This window comes from Macrotis lagotis, chromosome 4, assembly GCF_037893015.1.
Source record: "Macrotis lagotis isolate mMagLag1 chromosome 4, bilby.v1.9.chrom.fasta, whole genome shotgun sequence".
NCBI classification, from domain to species: Eukaryota; Metazoa; Chordata; class Mammalia; order Peramelemorphia; family Peramelidae; genus Macrotis; species Macrotis lagotis.
In genome coordinates, this window is record NC_133661.1 from 109,013,090 (window position 1) to 109,034,161 (window position 21,072).

Consider the following 21,072-nt stretch of genomic DNA (forward strand, 5'->3'; position numbering starts at 1 on the left):
TAAAACATTTAACACAATATCTGGCACTTAATAGGTACTATAAATGTTAGCTTAATATTATTGCAATTATCATTGTTATTATTTCCCCTCTTTAGTTTTTCAATCAATGACCTTCAAAGAAACCTCCATTTCTTATCCTGCAAAATACAAGGATCCTTCATGATATGGATAAAATGAAAGAAGAAATTTACACTAGAATTTGTACTTTTTGGGGGGTAGATTGTTTATTGTCTCCCTCTTCAGAATATACTAACCCTTAGCACCAGTCATTTCTTCTCTCCATTAAACAATTATGTTTAAATGCAAACTGCCCACCAAGGGTTAATTAGAATCAGCTGTATTTCCACTTCAGGCAATTGTCCTTTAGTACTATGTCAAAGTTGCCTCTTAACCATTTAGGTGACTAGATGGTTGATCAGAAGAACAAGGAAGGATAGGGTTGGTCCTCAATTTCTATTAAAAACAACAAACAACTATCTTGTCCAATGAGAAGCCATGAAAAATCATTTGTTCTTGTTTGTGCCTTTTTTCTTTTGTGTTTAATATTGAAATTTTTTTGGATCCTCTGTAAGTATCAAACTATATTGACTTTGCCTTTTATCTTACCTCTTATCACTTCATTGTCTTCCTGACTCTATATTGGAAAATCTAACAACTGATTTCTTGCTACCTGTTTTCTTCTTTTTTTTTTTTTAAGTGACTTGCCCAAGGCCACACAACTACATACTTATTAAGTGCCTAAGGTCAAATTTGAACTCAGGTCCTCCTGATTCCATAACCAATGCTCTATCTACTGTACCACCTAACTACCTCCAATAATTTCTCTTCTAATATTTTGCATTCAATTATTGTATTACTGTTTACATCCATGTTTCCATGAACTCTGGTAGTGTAATTGAATATAAATGGTTTATTCCTAACCAGTCAATTTATTTGTGTTTTGATTCAGAGAGTATTAGAATGAGTCAACAATGATTTGAATGCTATATATATATATATATATACATATATATGCATATCTATTTATCTGTATCACTTTAAAGTCTTCAAAATACTTAAATATATTATTTAGGTAGATACAAGAACCACAGAGGAAGGTGCTCAGCCACTATTACTATTATCTCCATTTTGCATATGAATAGATAATGAGGTTCAGCAAGTTGAAGTGACTCACAAATGGCCAAACAGAAAGTAAAGAATTTGAATACAGGACTTTTTTTTTTTACTTTGTCTAGCAGGCTATTTACTATATCACTTAACTCAACCATAATTCTTAATATTAACAACTCTTTAAGCATTGGATATGAGTTGAAAAAAATTTTACAATTTAATTATTTAGAAATCTATCAACATGTACTTCATTGATTCAATAATGTGTTTTTATTCAATTGTGAGTTGTAGATCTCTTTTCTAGGTGCTGAGATAAATGTAAAATATTTACAAAAAAGGTTTTGTTTTTCCCTCCAAGGAATTTACAATCTAGAAAGTCAAAAATATATCTTCATAAATAAATATAATAAAAATTAGCATTTTTCTATGAATTCTTACTAAAGCTAAAGTTGTATAAAACGTAATACACAATTGGGAGTTAATGAACATGAGTTTGGGAAGTCACTGTGATTTTTTACTATGTGACTGAGATCACCACACTTAAATTATATTAACTGTATTTTTTTATCTATAAAACTGTTGACAATGGTATTTGCCCTAGATTTCACCAAGTTGTGGTATAAAATAATCTTTATGAATTTAAAAGTACTATTTCAGTACTATTTTGAGCTATATATTAATTAGTAATAATGTACATTAATTATGTAATTATAGTTTGTTACATTTATATTATGGCATATTATACATAATATATGATAACTAATCTAATAAATTATAAGATGAATGTGCTTTTATTAAATGTACTAGATAATTATATTATTTATATGTTGATATGAGTATAACATATGATGTGGTTATTTTATTATATATATCTTAATAATATAATTAATGAAGCAGCATTGTACAGTAGATAGGGAATCAGTTTTGTAGTCAAGAAGCCATGAGTTCAATTCTTGCTTCTGACATGTAGTTACAGTAAACTCCCCTTATCTTTTCTGATTGTACTTTTCTCTTTCCTTTTCTACTTAGCCAAGTTTTTTATCTTTTTTCTTTAACGTTTCTTTTAAATTTTAACTTTAAGTTTACTTACACTTACACTTTCACCTTCCCTTTTTTAAAGAACATTTTACTTTCATTATTTTCCCATTACTTCAATTGTCATGTTGTAAAAGTAAACATAATCACACACATACATACACACACAAACACACACACACACAAAGACAAACAAAGAAAGAGAAACCTCAAGAAAAATAAAGGAAGACAAAACATGTGCTTCAGTCTGTATTCAGATACTATTCAGCTCTGTCTTTGGAAAGGATAGCATTTTTTATCACAAGTCCAGTAATTTTTCCTTCAGTTGCTATTCCTACCTGTATTTCACTCCATCCTATTCCTCCCCCCCTCCATTTATTCTATGCTCTCCCTCCTTTCTCTCTGTTTCTCCTCACAAGTGTGTTAATCTCCTCTCTTCCATCACCTATACTCCCTCCCTTCCCCCTTGTCCCTTTCTTCCATTCATTTCCTCTCCTATTTTCCTCTAGAGTAAGATAGATTTATATACTCAATTGAGTATTTATGCTATTTCCCCTCTGAATCACTTCCAATGAGAGTGAGGACACACTCAATCCCCCTCACCTTCCCCTCTTCCATTACATTTTCTTGCTTCTTTTAGGTAAAATGACTTAGCCCATTTTCCTTCTCTTCCTTTCTCCCAATACATTACTTTCTCACCCATTGACTCTATCTTTATAATATATTATACCTCCATATTCAGCTCCCTCTTGTGCCTTGTCTGTTTGCTCCCTCTAACTGCCCTAATGAATGAAATGGTTCACATAAGTTATCAGTATCATCTTCCCATGCAGAAAAACAAGCAGTTCAACATCATTAAATCCCTCATAATTTGCCATTCCCACCCACCTTCTCTCTACTTCACCAGAGTCCTCTATATGAATATTAAACTTTCTGTTCAGCTCTAGTTATTTCAGCAGGAAAGTTTGAAAGACCACTATTTCATTGAAAATACATTCTTCCCCTAAAAGAAGTTGTACAATTTTTCTGGGTAGAAATTCAAGTTTTTTGCCTTCCAAAATATCAAATTCCAAGCCCTCTGAGCCCTTATTATAGAAGCTGCTAAATCTTGTATGACTTGCATTATTTGACTATAGCTCCAAAATCTTTAATTGTTTCTTTCTGGCTGCTTGTAAAATTTTCTTCTTGACTGAGGAGTTCTTGAATTTGGCTATAATATACTTGGGAGTTTTAATTTTAGGATCTTTTTCAGGAGGTGATTGGTGGATTTCTAATATTTCTATCATATCCTCTGCTTCAAGGATATCAGGGCAATTTTCCTGGATAATTTCTTGAAATATTGAAGTCTAGACTCTTTTTCTGCTTGTGACGTTCAGGTAGCCCAATAATTTTTAAATTCTCTCTTCTGGAGCTGTTTTCCCAGGTCTGTTGTTTTTCTAATGGAATATTTCACATTTTTCTTCTGGTTTTTCATTATTTTGTTTTTGTTTTATGGTTTCTTGATTTTTCACAAAGTCATCATCTTCCCTCACTCCATTCTACATTTGAAGGAATTCTTTTCCTTTAGAGAGCTTTTGTGTCACTTTTCCATTTGGCCAATTCTGCTTTTTAGGCATTCTTCTCCTCATGGTCCTTTTGGACTGTTTTTCCCCATTTAACAAAAACTAGATTTTGTTGTTGTTGTTGTTGCTTTTTAGGTTTTTTGCAAGGCAGATGGGGTTAAGTGGTTTGCCCAAGGCCACACAGCTAGGCAATCAATAAATATCTGAGACCGGACCGGAACCCAGGCACTCCTGACTCCAGAGCCTGTGCTTTATCCACTGTACCACCTAGCTACCCCTCATAAACTAGTTTTTAAAGTGTTATTTTTCTTCAGTATTTTAGCTAAACCCTTCGCTAAGCTGCTGACTTGCTTTTCATGGTTTTTCCACATTACTCTCATTTCCCTTCCAAAATTTTCCTCTATCTCCTTTGCATGCTTTTCAAAATCTTTTTGAGTTTTTCCATAGCATGAAATCATTTCATATTTTTCTTAGAGTCTTTGGATATTGAAGTTTTGACTTTGTTAACTTCTGAGTGTATATTTTGATCCTCCATAGTAACAAAGTCCATGGTCATTTTTTTCCTTCTGTTGTTTACTCATTTCTCCAGTCTATGATTAATTTTAACTCTTTCTTAAGGTGGGGCTCCATTTCCAGGGTGGAGGATGCACTTTACCAAGCTTTTGCAGCTGTTTTCATGGCTACATCCCCTAGGGACCCCAATTCCTCTTGTGAGAGGATCTAGCTTCTTCTGGCCTTTGTTCTAGTCTGTGAATGACCACAAACACTACCCTCTGCCCTGGAACTGTGATGAGGGTATCTTCTACATTATGGCAGTAAATATCCTTTTCCTTAGATTGGGGCCCAGACTGCAACCTGGATCTGACTATGGGCAAAGCAATACAGTCTTGCTTCAGAAGTAACAAAACGTTATCTGACCCCCTGACCCCCTTACCTACTGTGACCTAAGCATGCGGGAAGCATATGCTAGGTGGCTCCCTACCGGTGGCTTCACAAACCTCCTCTGCTTCCTGGAGTCAGGTCTGCCCTGAGGCCTACAATTAATTTGGCTCCATGTTCATTCTAGGGCAACTGAGTTTTCCTGCTGACCTTCCACATTGTTCTTGGCAATCCTTGAGTTGAGTCATCTGGACCATGGACCCAGGTGTCCCTTGGGCGGTTCCTGTATGACTGGAGCCAACTTGCTCTGGTGACAGTATAATCTGGGCAGTGCTGCAACCCTTTTTAACCCCCAGTGTAACAGACATTTCCTGTGGATCTTCTAATCTGTCTTGGACTGGAAAATTCTTTCATTTCAGTCTTTCTGTGAGTTCTGCCATTCAGTAATTTGGTTAGAGTCATTATTTAGAGGTATTTGGAGTAGAAGAGTTGCCTGGATTTCCTCCCTCCACCCCTCCATCTTGGCTCTCCCCTATTTCACCATCACTTTCATCAATTCCTTCTTCCCTTTTCTTTCCCTTCCCCTCCCAATACTTGCCTGAAGAGTAGGGTAGAATCTTAAACTCAATTGCAAATGTATGTTATTCCTTCTCTGGGTCAAATAAGATTTACTCAGTGTTCACACTCTCCTTTCTTTCCCTTTGCTATAATAGGTCTTTATTTTTATTCATCTCATATTATTTATTCACTAATTCCTAGCATAGTCCTTTTTTATAGTTTGTTTTAACTGATTTTGTATTTACATCTCCTTTGTCAAAATAAACTCCTTTTATCTGAACCAATAGAAATCTGAGGGATATATTTTTTGTTGTTTACCAATTTTTCATGAATTATTACTTATTGCTCTCGCTAGTAAACCTAGGTTATATTGCTAGTTTTTTCATCAACTATCTTTCTGATCTCAAATAACTTCTGTGAATTTAAATTTGAACTTTTTAAAATGAAAGAGTTGTATTAGATCATTTGTGAGTCTGTTTTCTAGTTTAAATATTCTATGTTCTGCCTTCTATTCTTAGAAATTAGACTACAGAGTTACTCAAAAAAAAAATAAACTTCTCCCCTCCTAAAGGCCACAATTCATTCTCTACCCTCCTAAGGATTCTATATGTCTTCTTCATTCAGTTAAAAATGTCTTAATTGGTTTTGAAGGGTAACTTAGTAGATATGAGTGTCCAGGAGGCATTATGGACATGAAGTTTGAAGTTTCATTTCATTTGTTTTAAATTTGTTGATTCTTGGTTTCCAAGAGTGAATGGCTGTCCTCTTATTGTAGTTTTTTATGGTTAAGGGTAAATAAAAATGCCAACTGCTCATCTCTAGGACATTTATCAGGTTTTAGTGCCTGTGTCATAATTCTCTCTGATTTCTAAAAGACTTCAGTGTTGCTGAACAGTGCTCAATTGTCTGTCCAGGGACATTGCATTTCTCTCTAAACTTTGGAGATAACATGACCTAATGCAGTCTAAGCTCTGGAAAGATGTTCACCCAACCAGAGGTGATAGTGATACAATACTGTGTGACATCAGATATTTAATCAATACAATGTCATATCTTAGCATACAGATTACCCTATTGAGGATTAAACAAAAAGAAACTTCCTCCTTATTGAAGTTAACATATACACCAGATATAACAGCAGTTAAGTCTTACCACCCTAAAAATCAGCTGTTAAAGTACGTGATGGCAAAAGTACCCCAACCCGATAATTCAGATTTATAATATACCTGACCAGACCCTCAAGCAGCCACTGAAAATAACACCAAGTAGAATATCATATTTGTGGGGAACACCTTTCTCTTAAAAAGACTATTGGGGTTTCCTGTGCAATGAAAACCCAAAATTATATGATAAAAGATTTCATAGTATTTGCTAAGTCTTATAACAGAAGAGACAGGTGATGGCACAGTAGAAAGAGAACACTATGTCTTGAGACAAGAAGATATGATTTTAAATCTAGCCTCATTTTGTAATTATGTGACCTTAGGCAAGTGATTTCATTTTGTTTGCCTCAGTTTCCCCCAACCAAAAAGTGCGAATCTTTTTTGGTAATTATTTTGGAGCACGTAAAACTATGTATTAACCATCAGAGATAGGTTCACCGCCTTCAATGAATTTATATTCTACTGGTGAAAGTGGATACATGAATACTTAGGTATGAAGACTCTTAAGGAAATGATCTAATCTCTTTATTGGACAAATGAGGAAATTGGGATTCAAAATTTGTATTACAAAACTGATTGTTAGAAGATAACTATTGTCAAAAACAAAGGTTTTTTTGATAATTTGTTTTTAATATAATAAGAATTTACCTGGATGATATGAGATTGGAATTCAAACTTTCCAGTTTTGAATCCATTGCAACAAAATATCAAACTATCCAATAGTGTGAGATATAAAGTACTTTGATAGAAAATTGGGTTATTGCATACTATCTACTATAGCAGGCTTCAAATAGATTCATTATCTAATTAAAATTGAGGATTAGGGAAAGATAAATGTTTCACAACTATTGTTAGGAGAAGAGTGCTTGAGCAAATAGGAGACAGGATTAGAGAAGATAGTACAGGCAATGTGGAACACATAAAATTGAAGTTTTGCACAAACAAAAACAATGCTATTATAATCGGGAAGGAAAGAATTAACTGGGCAAAAATTTTTGCTACAAATTCATCTGGTAGACATTTGATTTTTAAGATTATAAAAAATTGAGGGGAAAAAACAATATGTACAAATATGTATAAAGACACTCTTGTACACAAGAACTTGAAATGATATGTGTTTATTAATTCAAACAAGGCTGTATAGATTATGTTAAATAAATGAAATAGAATATTATAGTACCATAAGCAATGATGAAAAGAGTGGATTCAGGGAAATGAAGAGTACTTTATAAACTCTTACAATGCAAAGTGAGCAGAACCAGTGGGATAATTTATTCAATGATTACTAGATTGTAGAGAAACAACTATGAATGAAGAACTATGATCAATTATTCAAAACTCCAGAAGCAAAATGATGAATTATGCTTCTTGTCTCTTGATACAAAGGTAATGTGGCAGTGCAGACTGAGACATATATTTACAGATACAACTAATGAATCAATTTGTTTTGCTTGACAAATTTGTTACAAAAAAGCAAGGCTTTTGTGCAGGGTGTGAAGGGAGAGTTACCACATGAGTAGGGATGTACTAACAAATTGAAAAAAATAAAAGTACCAGTGATTAATATGATCAACACTAGAGGCACATAAAGACTGAATGAAACTGGGGGCAGCTAGGTGGTACACTGGTTAGAGTACTGGCTCTGGAATCAGGAGGATCTGAGTTCAAATCTAGTATCAGACATTTAATAATTACCTAGCTGTGTGATCTTGGGCAAGTCATTCTTAAAACCCCATTGTCTTATATGAATTAACTTTTAAAAAAAGACTTCATGAATCTATGCAGAGTTAGTAAAACTGTATGCATAATGATACAAGACTCTCATGGAAAGGACAGAAATCACAAACAATTAAAAGTGAATTTTACAAAATTATGAAGGTCAAGATTCTAAAGAAATGAAATGCAAAAATATCTTTCCTCCTTTGGAAAAGTTGCAAGTCTACATTGTGGAATTTTAAAAATATATCAAGATTTTTTTGAAGGTAATTGGAGGAGAGCCAGTTGTTAAACATTCACCATCAAACCCTTGATTAGATGCTGTTTTGCTTTTATCATCATACTGCTAGCATCTAGCCTATTATTTGTAACAAAACTGGAACCTAATGTTTGTTGAATGGATTAATAATGAATAAATGATTGCAAATCACCACTTTTTTCTTTTTCTTTTTCTTTTTTCCTTCTTTCTTTCTTTTTCTTTTTGCTATACAGTCTGCCCACATCCATCTAATAAGACTAAATGTTTAACTGGGGTTTAACTGACTCTTCTGGGGGAAATACATATATAACATGCTATCCCATTTAACCTGCACTACTAGGATGTTCTCCACTAATTTTCTAAGTTAAGAGAACCCCAAAAAGTAAGGCAGCATACCTTGGTTTATAGCTTTTGATGATCTATAAGGTGTAAATGCTCACACTGAAAAATTAATAGTCAGTTCTCTTGATCACAAGGTGGATCCACTATGACCCATAGTTGTACAACTCAGAGAACTTGTCTGATGGCAAATGGAACAGTAAGATTTTAAAGAAGGGAAAGGACCTGACTATTAAGACTGTCTTCTTTCTATGCCCCTCCTATGGCTTTATGCATTTGCATAGATTTCCATAATCTTTCATTTCTAAATATAACCAAGATTTTGTTCCTCTAAGTATTGCAGATGAAAACAGTTTGGTTAAGGCTTGTTAGCAGGAAACTGGAGCAGCTGAACCCTCAGTGGAATAAAGCTCAGACATTAAGAAGGGGCACAGATCAATTGAATCTATTTGCATGCTTGTTGGTGGCTTTTATGATTAAGGCTCTCAGTCCATTCACAAAACTGTCAATTAATTATAATGCCTAGAAACAAAGGAGATATAATCCAGCCTGGGCCACACATGTCTTGATAGAAATTTTCTGCAGGCAGTAACTTGATTTATAAACCTTGCAAAAATTTGTTACTGGATGTTTACTTGTGACCCATTGTTCAGATCCTCCTGTCCACCCAAAAGGCTTGGATTCTGGACTCCCATGGACATGATTTATTCTGAGGCACACAAGTCAAAGAAGAGAGATCAGACTTTCTACTTCTCATCATTACTCTCACCCCAGAGTTATTCTGGGGACATCACTAAAACAAAGTTTTAGGATGACTCATTACTAGAATCTCTCTTCAAAATAGGTAGCAGGCCATCCAGAAGAAGAAAAACAAAACAAAACAAAGATAAAAATCCTTCAGAATCTGATGAAAACTTTATAAAAATTATCTCTTAATCCTGAATTCCTCATAACAAAAATGCCTAATCTGTAAATATATTTATCAAAAATATGTATGTACAATGTTAACCTGATTGTTCACCACTGAGGGGAGTTGGATGAGAAGGGAACGGGGGAAGAAATTTTGTAACTTAAAAATAGACATATGCATAGGGATGATTGTTGAGAAAACTTTCATAGTCTGTATTTGGAACAATAATATATCAATTAAAAAATAGGTAGCAAGTAACTGTCAGCAGCAGCAGCAGCAACAGTTTCACAGATGTTTGTATAGAAGTACTTTAGATCTTATTTCCTTTGGTCCTTAAAACCACCCTGGAGGTAAATGCCACCATTTTCCCATGAGAGAATTTAAATTGTCTGATTAGAGTTTCAAAGCTCATCAGAACTTGAAGTAGGTGTTAAAACTCAGGTCTTTCTCTCTCCAAGTTGAGTCCAAGTTGTATCACCTAGTTGCCCCTGTGCACAATATGGAGATTGTCCATAGGACAGTTATTTCTTCTACTCCAAAAATCTTAATGCACAAAATATTCATAAGTACATTGTAGGGACGGCTAGGTGGTGCAGAGGATAGAGCACCAGCCCTGGAGTCAGGAGGACCTGAGTTCAAATTCGACTTCAGACACAATAATTACCTAGCTGTGTGGCCTTGGGCAAGCCACTTAACCCATTGCCTTGAAAAAAAAACCCAAAAAATAAGTACATTGTAACAAATCCAGAAACATGAAAATGATACATTCTATCATACTTATAATCTCTGAAAGAAAAAAATTCCACTATAGGATTGCAGAAGACATTCAGAATATTTCACATCCACATTCACATTCCCAAACTAATTCAAGATCTGCCTAGCTAAGATATGGCATGGTTTGGGCTTACTTCAATCAACAATCAATAAATGATAATTCATGCAATGAACACAAAAACGAAAGAGCTATTTCTTAAGCATGACATTGCTACATAGGGATGATTGTTGCAAGAGGAGAAAAGATGCTAAAGGAGAAAAGAAGAGGATAAAACACATTATGCTTATTTTGCATCTATGCAGCATATAGTTAATTAAATTGTGTATAACTATGTACACATACAAATGCATATGTGTAGATACACAGACACAGATAGACATGTTGTCTCATCTGTAAGAATATGAACTCCTTGAGAATAGGAACTACTTTATTTTTTAAATATTTGCATTCACAGCATTTCACATAATGTATGAATAATCATAGATGTTCAAAACTACTTGTTGATTGATGTATTAGGAGTGGAATTAGAAGTGATTCCTAACAGAACAAATAATAAGAAAGCTTAATTAAGAGGAGGATATACTAGAGCTGTGCATGCTTTGTTTCCTATGAGGAACAATGACATCACAGGTGACATCTTGACTTGTGCATGAATTGAATTTGAATCAGATAGAATTGAGTAAAATCATCATGCTCACTGTTTTCCTCCAAAGTCATAGGAGCCCAGTGTCAGGACAAAGGTCAGGGTGACTGTGATAGGCTTACAATGAAACAGATGACCATGGCAACTTGGACCTCTGACTACACTCTCATCACTCCACACTGTTTGCTTCAGCCACTTTCACGGTCATTGAGACAAATTGTTCTCATTCATCCAAAGAAAAACAGAAAGAAATGTAATGGGTTTCATTAGGATAAAGCTTATTAGGGGAAAGAAAAAAAACTACACAAGATAAAAAGACCAGTTAGGATGAACATTTGTGATAGGTAGGATAAGTACTTATGTTGAAGAAATAATGGTTGTCCTAAAGTATGCACATTATGATACCATATGCTCAGCTTTTAAGGTTATGATCGAGCAGAACAAAACAAAACCCAAACACTAATATTTTTCATATGAACGATGATTGACTTACATTATTTTTTTATTTATAATTATTTTACTTATTTTTGAATTTTACATTTTCCCCCGAATCTTGCTTCCCTCCCCACAGCCCCCACAGAAGGAAGTTTAGTCTTTACATTGTTTCCATGCTATACATTGATGTAAGTTGAATGTGTTCAGAGAGAAATTATATCCTTTAGGAAAAAAATAAAACATAAGAGATAGCAAAATCACATAAGATAAGTTTTTTTTTTTAATTAAAGGTAACAGTCTTTGGACTTTGTTCAAACTCCACAATTTTTTCTCTGCATATAGATGGTATTCTCCATCTCAGATACCCCAAAATTGTCTCTGATTGTTGCACTGATGGAATGAGCAAGTTCATTAAGACTGATAATTAGAGTGGCTCTGAAGATGCTGGCCGGGCGGGAAGGCTCCGGGTCTGCCTGCGGCCGCGCCTTTCTCCACCTCCGAGAGCCGCTGAGGCCGCCAAGCCAACAACGCCCATGGAGCTCCAGGGCCCGGCTTGGCCGGCACTTCTCGGGCCGCTGCTGCTGCTACTGCTGCCGCTCCTGTCCCCGGCCGGGCCGGTCGTGGCCGCCCAGAGCACGGCCTGTACCGAATGCCTGAAGAACGTCTCGTGTTTTTGGTGCAATACTAACAAAGCCTGCCTGGATTATCCTGTCCATAACATCCTGCCACCCTCCTCCCTTTGTCAACTGAGCTCTGCCAGATGGGGTGTGTGCTGCGTTAACTTCGTTAACTTCGAAGCCTTGATCATCACCATGTCAGTGGTGGGAGGAGCCCTCCTCTTGGGCCTCACAATCCGCTGCTGCTACTGCTGTAGGAAAAGGAAGAACCAAAGCAGGCCAGATAAAGAAGAAGAGCGTGCTGCAAGAGAGAGAGAAGAAGGGAAAGTAGGGCAAGAGGAAAGGAGAGCAGAGATGAAGTCCAGACATGAAGAAATCAGGAAAACATATGGGCTGTTTAAAGAACAGAACCCATACGCCAGATTTGAGAAGTAGGCCTCTGTGGAAATTCCTGTTGGCCGCTGGCGGCCAAATTTCCCCAAGGGGAATGAGGCTGCTCAGAGGATTCCAGGTCCTAGGAAAGCATACGGTCAGAAGTCACATCCACATCTTCCATTAATCTGCTGCTTTCAGTAAAGAGCCTTATGTTCAAGTGAAACCCTCTCTAATCCCTGATGAATTATTCTAGCCAGATTCTAGACATTCCAGCAAGAGGAGCCCTTCTCCTTCTTGGATCCCCGACACTGCGCCCCAGCACAGAGGCTGGAAAACTTCTTCCCCTTTTATCTTCTTGGCCGCCTTCCCCTCTGGGAGTCAAGAGATACCTCTGCTCTCGGTTGGCCCTTCTCATTCCTCCCAAGTCATCCTCAGCACAGTGTCTTGAGCATTGTTTTTGATTTCAAACAGAAGCCTTGTTTGGTTTGAAATATGCAGTCATCCTTTCCGTTTAATCCCTAATGATCAGACACCCATTGAAATATGTGCCTTTCTTGAGAGTGATATGGGAAGTTGTCTTTAGTTCACCCCAAAAGAAGCTACCATCTGCATACTTGGGTTCATTCTCTTCTCTAAAGTACCATACAAAGATGGCATTGGAAAAGTCAGCCAAAATTAGTGGGTTTGGGGGGTGGTTTTTTTGTTTGTTTTTTTAGGATCCTTCTGTTTTTTAACAGATTCAGTTAAATTTTTCTGGCTCTGGGAACAGGACTTGAAAACAGCATCCTGCTCCATTCAGCCTCAGGGACAAAGGGCAATACCTCTGTATGGGCCTAAAATAGTGCCTTCTTCAGAACCTTCTCTAGAGGTGAGCTTGGCTGTGAGGGTGTGAGTATGCTACAGGGACCCCTGCCTGGGGAACAGAGCTGACCTCTAGGAGGGGACCAGAGACCTTTGACAGGCAGAGGCAAATAAGCAGGGATTCCCAATCATCTGCCATGGAACCACGAGGGCTGCTGCTCGTTTCTGCCTCTGAGGTGGAGTTGGCTGGTATTTCAGGGGGACATAGCAAGCTGTCTGAGGAGGAGTGTGCTGGGCAGCTCCTGACAGTGTTGAACAGGGTGAGAACAGGGGACCATTCTGGCAGCCCTTCTTTCTCATGCTGCAGAATCTGCTCCATCAAGGCCAGGCAGCACAGGCCCGGCAAGGTGGGGAATTCCATTGTTGTACTCCTGTTCTGCTGTGGAGAAGGTAGAGGAAGTTTCTTCTCAAAAGTCAGCATACAGTGTAACCCAAAGCTACTTTTAATCTTCAGCAATGTTGAAAAATGTTATTCTTGCACTCTTTTGAAAAACACTTTTTGTATGATGTATGTAATGGTCTTGCTGTGAATTAACCTTTCTACACTGAAAAATCTTAGCCTCCAAGAAGCTGTCTTTGGCTTGAATCGTGCTTCCCTAAATTCCTCAGTCACCCAAGCAAGGGTGTCCATCTCCTTGTCGATGGATCTGTTGAGGAGAGGCCTAGGGTTGGGGGAAGGGCTTCCAGGAAAAGGTGCTGAAGAGCTACCTGCCATGCAACAAGAGGAACTTCCCTTGGAAAGCCCAGCAAGTATCACTGGGATGACTGTTGTGCTTTTAATCTTTTCTTACCTAGAGGAGCCCAGATTCTTAAATTGTATCTGCTTTTTTTTCTATTCTGCCTGAAGCCACAGGCTGCCATCCTCATGCTTGTGAGTGCCTTAAATTGGGGAGTTTCAAATAAAAACGATTTATTGTAAAAACAAACACAAAAACAAAATCAAACAAAAAAAGACTGATCATTAACTCCATGTGGCTTTAATGGTGTACAGTATTCTTCTGGTTCTGCTCACCTTGTTCTGCATCAGTACATGCAAATCCTTCTAGTTTCCCTGAATTCCTATCCCTCCTGGTTTCAATTAGGATAATAGTGGTCCATAACATACATATACAACGATTAGTTCAGTCATTCCCCAATTGATGAGCATTCATTTAATTTCCAGTTCTTGGCCACCACAAACAAGGTTGCTATGGCTATTTTCGTACAAGTTTTTTTTATTAACCCTTTTCATGATCTCTTCAGGGTATAGACCCAGTAGTAGCATTGCTAGATCAAAGGATATACACATTTTCATTGCCCTTCTGGAGTAATTCTAAATTGCTCTCCAGAAAAGTTGAATGAGTTCATAGCTCCACCAACAATGTATTATTGTCCAAGATTTCTTATATCCCTTCCAACATTGATCATTGTCCTTTCTCATCATATTGGCCAGTCTGAGAGGTATAAGATGGTACCTCAGAGATACTTTAATATTCATTTCTTTAATAAGTAATGATTTAGTGCAATTTTTCGTTTGACTATCGATTGCTTTGATTTCTTCATCTGTAAATTGCATTCACATATCCTTTGACCATTTGTCAGTTGTGGAATGGCTTGTGTTTTTTATAAATTTGACTCAGTTCTCTAAATATTTTAGAAATGGGTCTATTGTCAGAAATAATACTTGAAAAAATTGTTTTCCAATTTACTATGTTTCTTTTGATCTTGGTTATAGTGCTTTTTGTTTGTGAAAAAGCTTTTGAATTTAATGTAATCAAAATTATCTAGTTTATTTTTAATTATGTTCTCCAGCTCTTCATTGGTCATATACTGCTTCCCTTTCCATAGATCTGAAAGGTGATCTCCTAGTTTGTTTATAATATTGTCTTTTATGTCTAGATCCTATATCCATTTTGATCTTATCTTGGCATAGGATATGAGGTGTTGCTCTAACCCAAGTTTCTGCCATACCAACTTCTTCAAATTTTCCCAACAGCTTTTTTCCCCACAAGCTGAACTCCGGGTTTATCAAACAGCAGATTACTATAATCATTTCCTGCTATCTCTTTTCAACCTAGTCTATTCCACTGATCCACCACTCTGTGTCTTAGCCAATATCAGAGAGTTTTGATGACTGATGCTTTATAATATAATCTTAAATCTGATAGGGTTAAGCCCCTGTCTTTTGAATATTTTTTCATTAAATCCCTTGAAATTCTTTACTTTTTATTTCTCATATGAATTAACTTACTATTTTATCTAACTAATTTAAGTAATTTTTTGGAATTTTTATTGTTAGGGAAATATACAAATAGTTTAATTGGTAGAATTGTCATTTTTATTACATTAGCTAAGACTATCCATGAGCAATTGCTATTTGTCCAGTTATTTAAATCTGGTCTTATTTATGTTTCAAATGTTTTGTATTTTTTTTTCATAAAATTTCTTAGTCTGCCATGGCAGGTGTTGTATTTTGTCAAAGACTTTTTCAGCGTCTATTGATATAATCATACAGTTTCTGATAGGTTTGTTATTGATACAATTAATTATACTAACAGTTTTCCTAATATTGAACCAGCCTTGTATTCCAGGGATCAATTCTATTTGGTCATAGTGACTTATCCTAGTGAGAAGTTGCTAAAATCCTTTTCCTAATATTTTTATATAAGATTTTTGCATCTATATTCCTCAGGGAGATAGGTCTATAATTTTCTTTCTATTGGTGTCATACAAAGAGGTAGGCAGAATTCTGTCTTCACCTATTTTTTCAAAGAGCTTATATAGAATTGGAACCAATAGTTCCTTAAATGTTTGATAGAATTCTCTTGTGAATCCTTCTGGTCCTGGTGATTTTTTTCTTAGGGAGTTCAATAATGGGTTACTGAATTACTTTTTCTGAGTTAGGGTTATTCAGGTATTTAAATTCCTCTCCATTTAACCTGTGCTACTTATATTTTTGCAAATATCTGTCCATTTCACTTAGATTATCAAATTTATTGCCATATAGTTGGGCAAAATATTTCTGAATTATTACTTTGATTTCCTCCTCATTGGAGGTGAGTCTACCTTTTTCATTTATGATACTAGCAATTTGGTTTTCTTCTTTCTTTTTTGTAATCAACTTAACCAGTAGTTTATCAATTTTATTTGTTTTTACATGAAGCCAATTCTTTGTTTTATTTATTAGTTCAATAGCTTTCTTGTTTTCAATTTTATTAATTTCTACTTGAATTTGGAAATTTCTAATTTGATATTTAATTGGGGGTATTTAATTTATTCTTTCTCTAGTTTTTAGCTACATTTTTTAGTTTGTTCATTTCCTCTATCTCTAATTTATTCACATAAGCATTTAAAGATATAATATATCCCCTGACAACTGCCTTGGCTGTATCCCATTATTGTCATTATCTAGAATTAAATCATTCATTCTTCCTATAATTTGTTGCTTGATCCACTCATTCTTTAAAATGAGGTTCTTTAGTTTCTAATAATGCTTAGGTCTATCTCTCCCTGGTTCATTATTGCATATGATTTGTATTGCATCATAATCTGAGAAGGATGTAGTCACTATTTCTGCCTTTCTGCATTTGATTATTAGGTTTTTATTGCCCTAGTATATGGTCAATTTTTCTGTAAGTGCCATGTATTGCAGAAAAAATAATCATATCAATTTCTATCCCCATTCAATTTTCTCTAAAGATCTAACATGCCTAGATTTTCAAACAGTCTGTTTACCTTCTTAACTTCCATCTTGTTTATTTTATCTGAGAGTGGGAGGCTGAGGTCTCCCACCAGTAGAGTTTTGCTGTCTTCCTGTAACTCATCTAACTTCTCCTCTAAGCATTTGGATGCCATACCACTTGGTGAATACATGTTTAGTATTAAAATTGCTTCATTGTCTATGATAACTTTTAGGAAGATATAGTTTCCTTCCTTATCTCTTTTAATGTGTTCTATTTTTGCAGCTGTTTTATCTGAGATAATGATTGCTACCCCTGCTTTATCCACTTCAGCTCAAGCAAAATAAATATTTGCTCCAACCTTTGACCTTTACTCTATATTTATCTCTTTGCTTCAAATGAATTTCTTGTAAGCATCATATTGTAGGATTCTGGTTTTTAATCCACTCTGCTAATCACTTATGTTCTATGAGAGAGTTTATCCTATTCACATTCAAAGTTATGATTCCTAATGCTTTATTGCCCTCCATACTGTCTTCTGTTTCTATTTTCCCCCTTTTTTCAATTTATCCATCCCTAACATTTGGTTTCTGAATACCACCCCTTCAGTGTGTTTACCCCTTATATTCAACCCCCTCCTTTTCTTTCCCCTTTCCCTTTTACCCTTCTTCCTTCTTTTCTTTTTTTTCAGTTACTCTTCCCCCCCTCCTTTCTTCTTTTAATACTTGAAAGGTAACATAAGTTTATTAAATTAACTGATGTGTTTGTTAACTTTAAGCCAAATCTGATGAGAGCAAGTTTCAGGTGGTTCTCACCTCTTCCCTTCTTCTCTGCTATTGCAATAGGTCCTTTGTACCTCTTTTTTAAAGGTTTTTGCAAGGCAAATGGGGTTAAGTGGCTTTCCCAAGGCCACACAGCTAGGTCATTATTAAGTGTCTGAGACCGTGTTTGAACCCAGGTACTCCTGACTCCAGGGCCAGTGCTTTAATCACTATGCCACCTAGCCGCTCCTTTTTGTACCTCTTTATGTAATGATTTACCCCATTCAATCTCTTCCATCCTCCTGTCTCTTTACTGTCCCCTGTTGTAAGGAAATATTGTTTTAAATTATTCTATCGGCATCATGGTTAAGACATAAGTGTCCATTATTTCTGGGTAGTATATTCTCTCTAATTATTGCCTTTTCTCTATTGGTGTTACAATTCTTGAGAGTTATGAGAGTCTTTCTCCGACATAGGGATAGAGCCAGTTTCATCTTATTGGATAGCAGTATTTTTTTCTTTACCCTTTCTTTTTTTAATAGATATTTTTTTGCAAGACAATGGGGTTAAGTGGCTTGCCCAATTCTACACAGCCAGGTAATTATTATGTGTCTGAGGCTGGATTTGAACTCAAGTACTCCTGACTTCAGGACCAGTGTTATATTTACTGTGCTGCCTAGCCACCCCTCTTTTTTTTAAAACTTTTCCATGTGCCTGTCTCGAGTCTCCTGTTTGAAGTCCAAATTTCCTATTTAGCTCTCAACTTTTCATCAGGAAAAGTTGGCAGTCTCCTATTTCATTAAATGTTCATCTTTTTCCCTGGAAAAGAAGACTCAGATTTGCCAGTTGGGAATTCTTGGCTGCATTCCAAGCTCCCTTGCTCTTTAGCATATTGCATTCTAGACCCTTCAATCCCTTAATGTTGATTCAGCCAGGTCCTGTGTAATTCTTTCTATGGTTCCTTTGTATCTAAATTGTATCTTTCTTACTGTTTGTAGAATTTTCTCTTTTCTTTTATAATTCTGGAATTTGGTCACAATATTCCTTGATGTTTTCATTTCAACATCCCTTTCAGGAGGGGATTGATGTATTATTTCAATAACTATTTTGCCCTCTGTTTCCATGGTGTCAAGGAAATTTTCCATCACTAAATGCTGTAATATTAAGTCCAGGGTTTTTTTTCCTCTTCAATATTTTCAACTAGTCCAATGAATCTTAAGTTGTCACTTCTAGATCTATTCTTGAGTTAAGTGGTATTGGTGATTAGTTATTTTTAATTTTCTTCTAGTTTTTATGTTTTAGGTTTTGTTTAAGAGATTCTTGTCCTATGAAGTCATTATTTTCCACAGATGCCATTCTTTTTTTTAGAGAAGAATTTTCTTCAATTGCCTTTTGCAACTCTTTTTCCAATTTATTAATTCTATTTTTGAAGGAGTTTTCCATTTGTTCAATTGAGATTTTGAGAGAATTATTTTCTCTTTGCATTTGCCTAATTGTATTTTTCTAGGATTTTGTTTTCTTGTGGCAAGGTGTTAATTTTCTCTTGAGTTACTTTTCCCAAAATTTCCACTTGATTTTTAAACTCCTTCCTGATTTCTTCAAGGAAGTCTTTTGGGGCTGAACACCAAATCATATTCTCCTCAGATGTCCTATATCTCTCTGAGTTACTTTCTAGATAGTTTTCTATGGACTCTCCACCCCTTTCTGTGGGCCTTTCTTCATTTTCCTAAGCTCTTGTGTGGGGTAGGGGCTGGTTCACAGAAATTTGGTGTTGAGATCCCTAGAGGTTTTGCTGAATTGGCTTATTATCTCCAAGTGGGCCAGCTAGTAGGCAGTCTTGGTTGTTTTCTCTGGAATGTCTGTGACTTTGATTTCAGGCCCTCTCCATTGGCCTGGAGGGTGTGGGTGGTGCTGCTGGGTACTTTTATCCTTGATCAATATGTGCTGGGCCCTGGGGCAAGGTAGCTTATCTCTCTAATTAACTGAGGGAGCTTCACTGCCATGCCTGAGCCTGGGGGAAGAGGGTGCCTGTTACCATGTTATTCTGAGAAGAGGACTCTGCTGAAATGAAAGTATGGAGTCCATGATCCTCCAGACCAACCAAGCCCAGTGGATTGATTTCCAGCCACACTCTACAACTGTCTGCACTTGAATTCACCCTCTAGCCCTTCTGGAGATCCCTAGACTGCTACTCCCACTGCCAAACCCTCCATGGACTGGTTGGCTTTTGGATCATGTATCCTACACTCAAAGCCTCCACAGCTGATTTTAAGTTAGCCTGGATCTCACCACATCCCTGCTGGCTCTCTATATTCTGGATCCCTGGAGTTAGACCTTGCTAGTAGATATTCTTCTCCTAATTTCTTTTTCTGGGTTTTGTGGTTCTAATTTCTGTTAAGAAGTTTGTTTCATATTATATATGAGAGAAGACATTAGCATAGTGCCTGTCTTCTCTCCACCATTTTGGTGAGATGTCTTATGTTGTTTTATAATAGTGAATTTTGTCTCTTCAATTAGATTGTAAGCTCCTTGAAGGATATATAGGATCATAGAGAAGGTTCATGAGAAATTTCTGAGCTCAACTATCTCATTATATATATTATAAGGAAACAGGTTCAGAGATATCAAGTGACTGGTCTAGGTTCCATCAGTAATAAAATGAAGGACCAAGACTTCTGAACCCAAATCCAGTCCTTCTCTCACTAATATTCATCCCTAGGCAATTAATATAGACCCCATCTTGGTATCATCTATGTCAGAAGCTTGGTAAATACGTTTACACAAAGTGATCATCAAAGTAGATAATTAACTCAAGCTACCCAGTACTAGTGAAATCAATGAACAATGGGCAGAATTTGAGGCTGGAGTCAGAATTCCTGTGTTCCCACAGAACTTTAGATACCTACTAGCTCTTTATACCTGGATAAGTTGCCTAACATCTGTTTGACTCATTTTCCTCAACAATAAAATAGAAATATGGGTGTTGTCAAGATGGCATCATGAGAACAGTCTTTCCCAGGAGCTCTCTCCAAAATATTTTTCAAAAACCTAAAAATTGTGACTCTCACAAATATTATGAGGGCAAGAAGCCACAGAAAGATCCAGTGAGGCAATTCTCCAGTCCAAGTTAACCTGGAATACCATGGGAAGCCCTGTTCCATGTGGTTGGAAGGGGTGGCAGCACAATTAGGATCACCATGCTGGAGTAAAGGAGTCCCAGCCCTCTGGGAACAGCCTGTGGAGTGCCTAGGTCCCTGGGTCCCTGACTACTGGCAGGACAAGCTGTTTCCTGACCTGCCAACTCAGGGAACACCAAGCACAACTTGGAAGATTAGTGGGGAAACTTTTGCCAGAGCAAGTGTGAAGCCCAGGACAACATGGCCCTGCTTGGTGCGGCTGTGGCTGTCAGCACAGC

General features: G+C 36.4%; 1 protein-coding gene across 1 annotated transcript; it reads left to right on the forward strand.

Annotated features, from left to right (window-relative positions):
- The first annotated feature begins 11,917 nt into the window (after nt 1-11,917).
- On the forward strand, nt 11,918-12,465 carry LOC141519987 (pituitary tumor-transforming gene 1 protein-interacting protein-like). Its single transcript, XM_074231906.1, has one exon. The coding sequence runs from the start codon at nt 11,918-11,920 to the stop codon at nt 12,434-12,436; it is 519 nt and encodes a 172-aa protein (XP_074088007.1). The 3' UTR covers nt 12,437-12,465.
- Nucleotides 12,466-21,072: the final 8,607 nt, after the last annotated feature.

What these genes read in the sequence shown, in the direction of transcription:
- LOC141519987 (XM_074231906.1), top strand. Translation starts at nt 11,918, where the DNA reads ATGGAGCTCCAGGGCCCGGCTTGGCCGGCACTTCTCGGGCCGCTGCTG.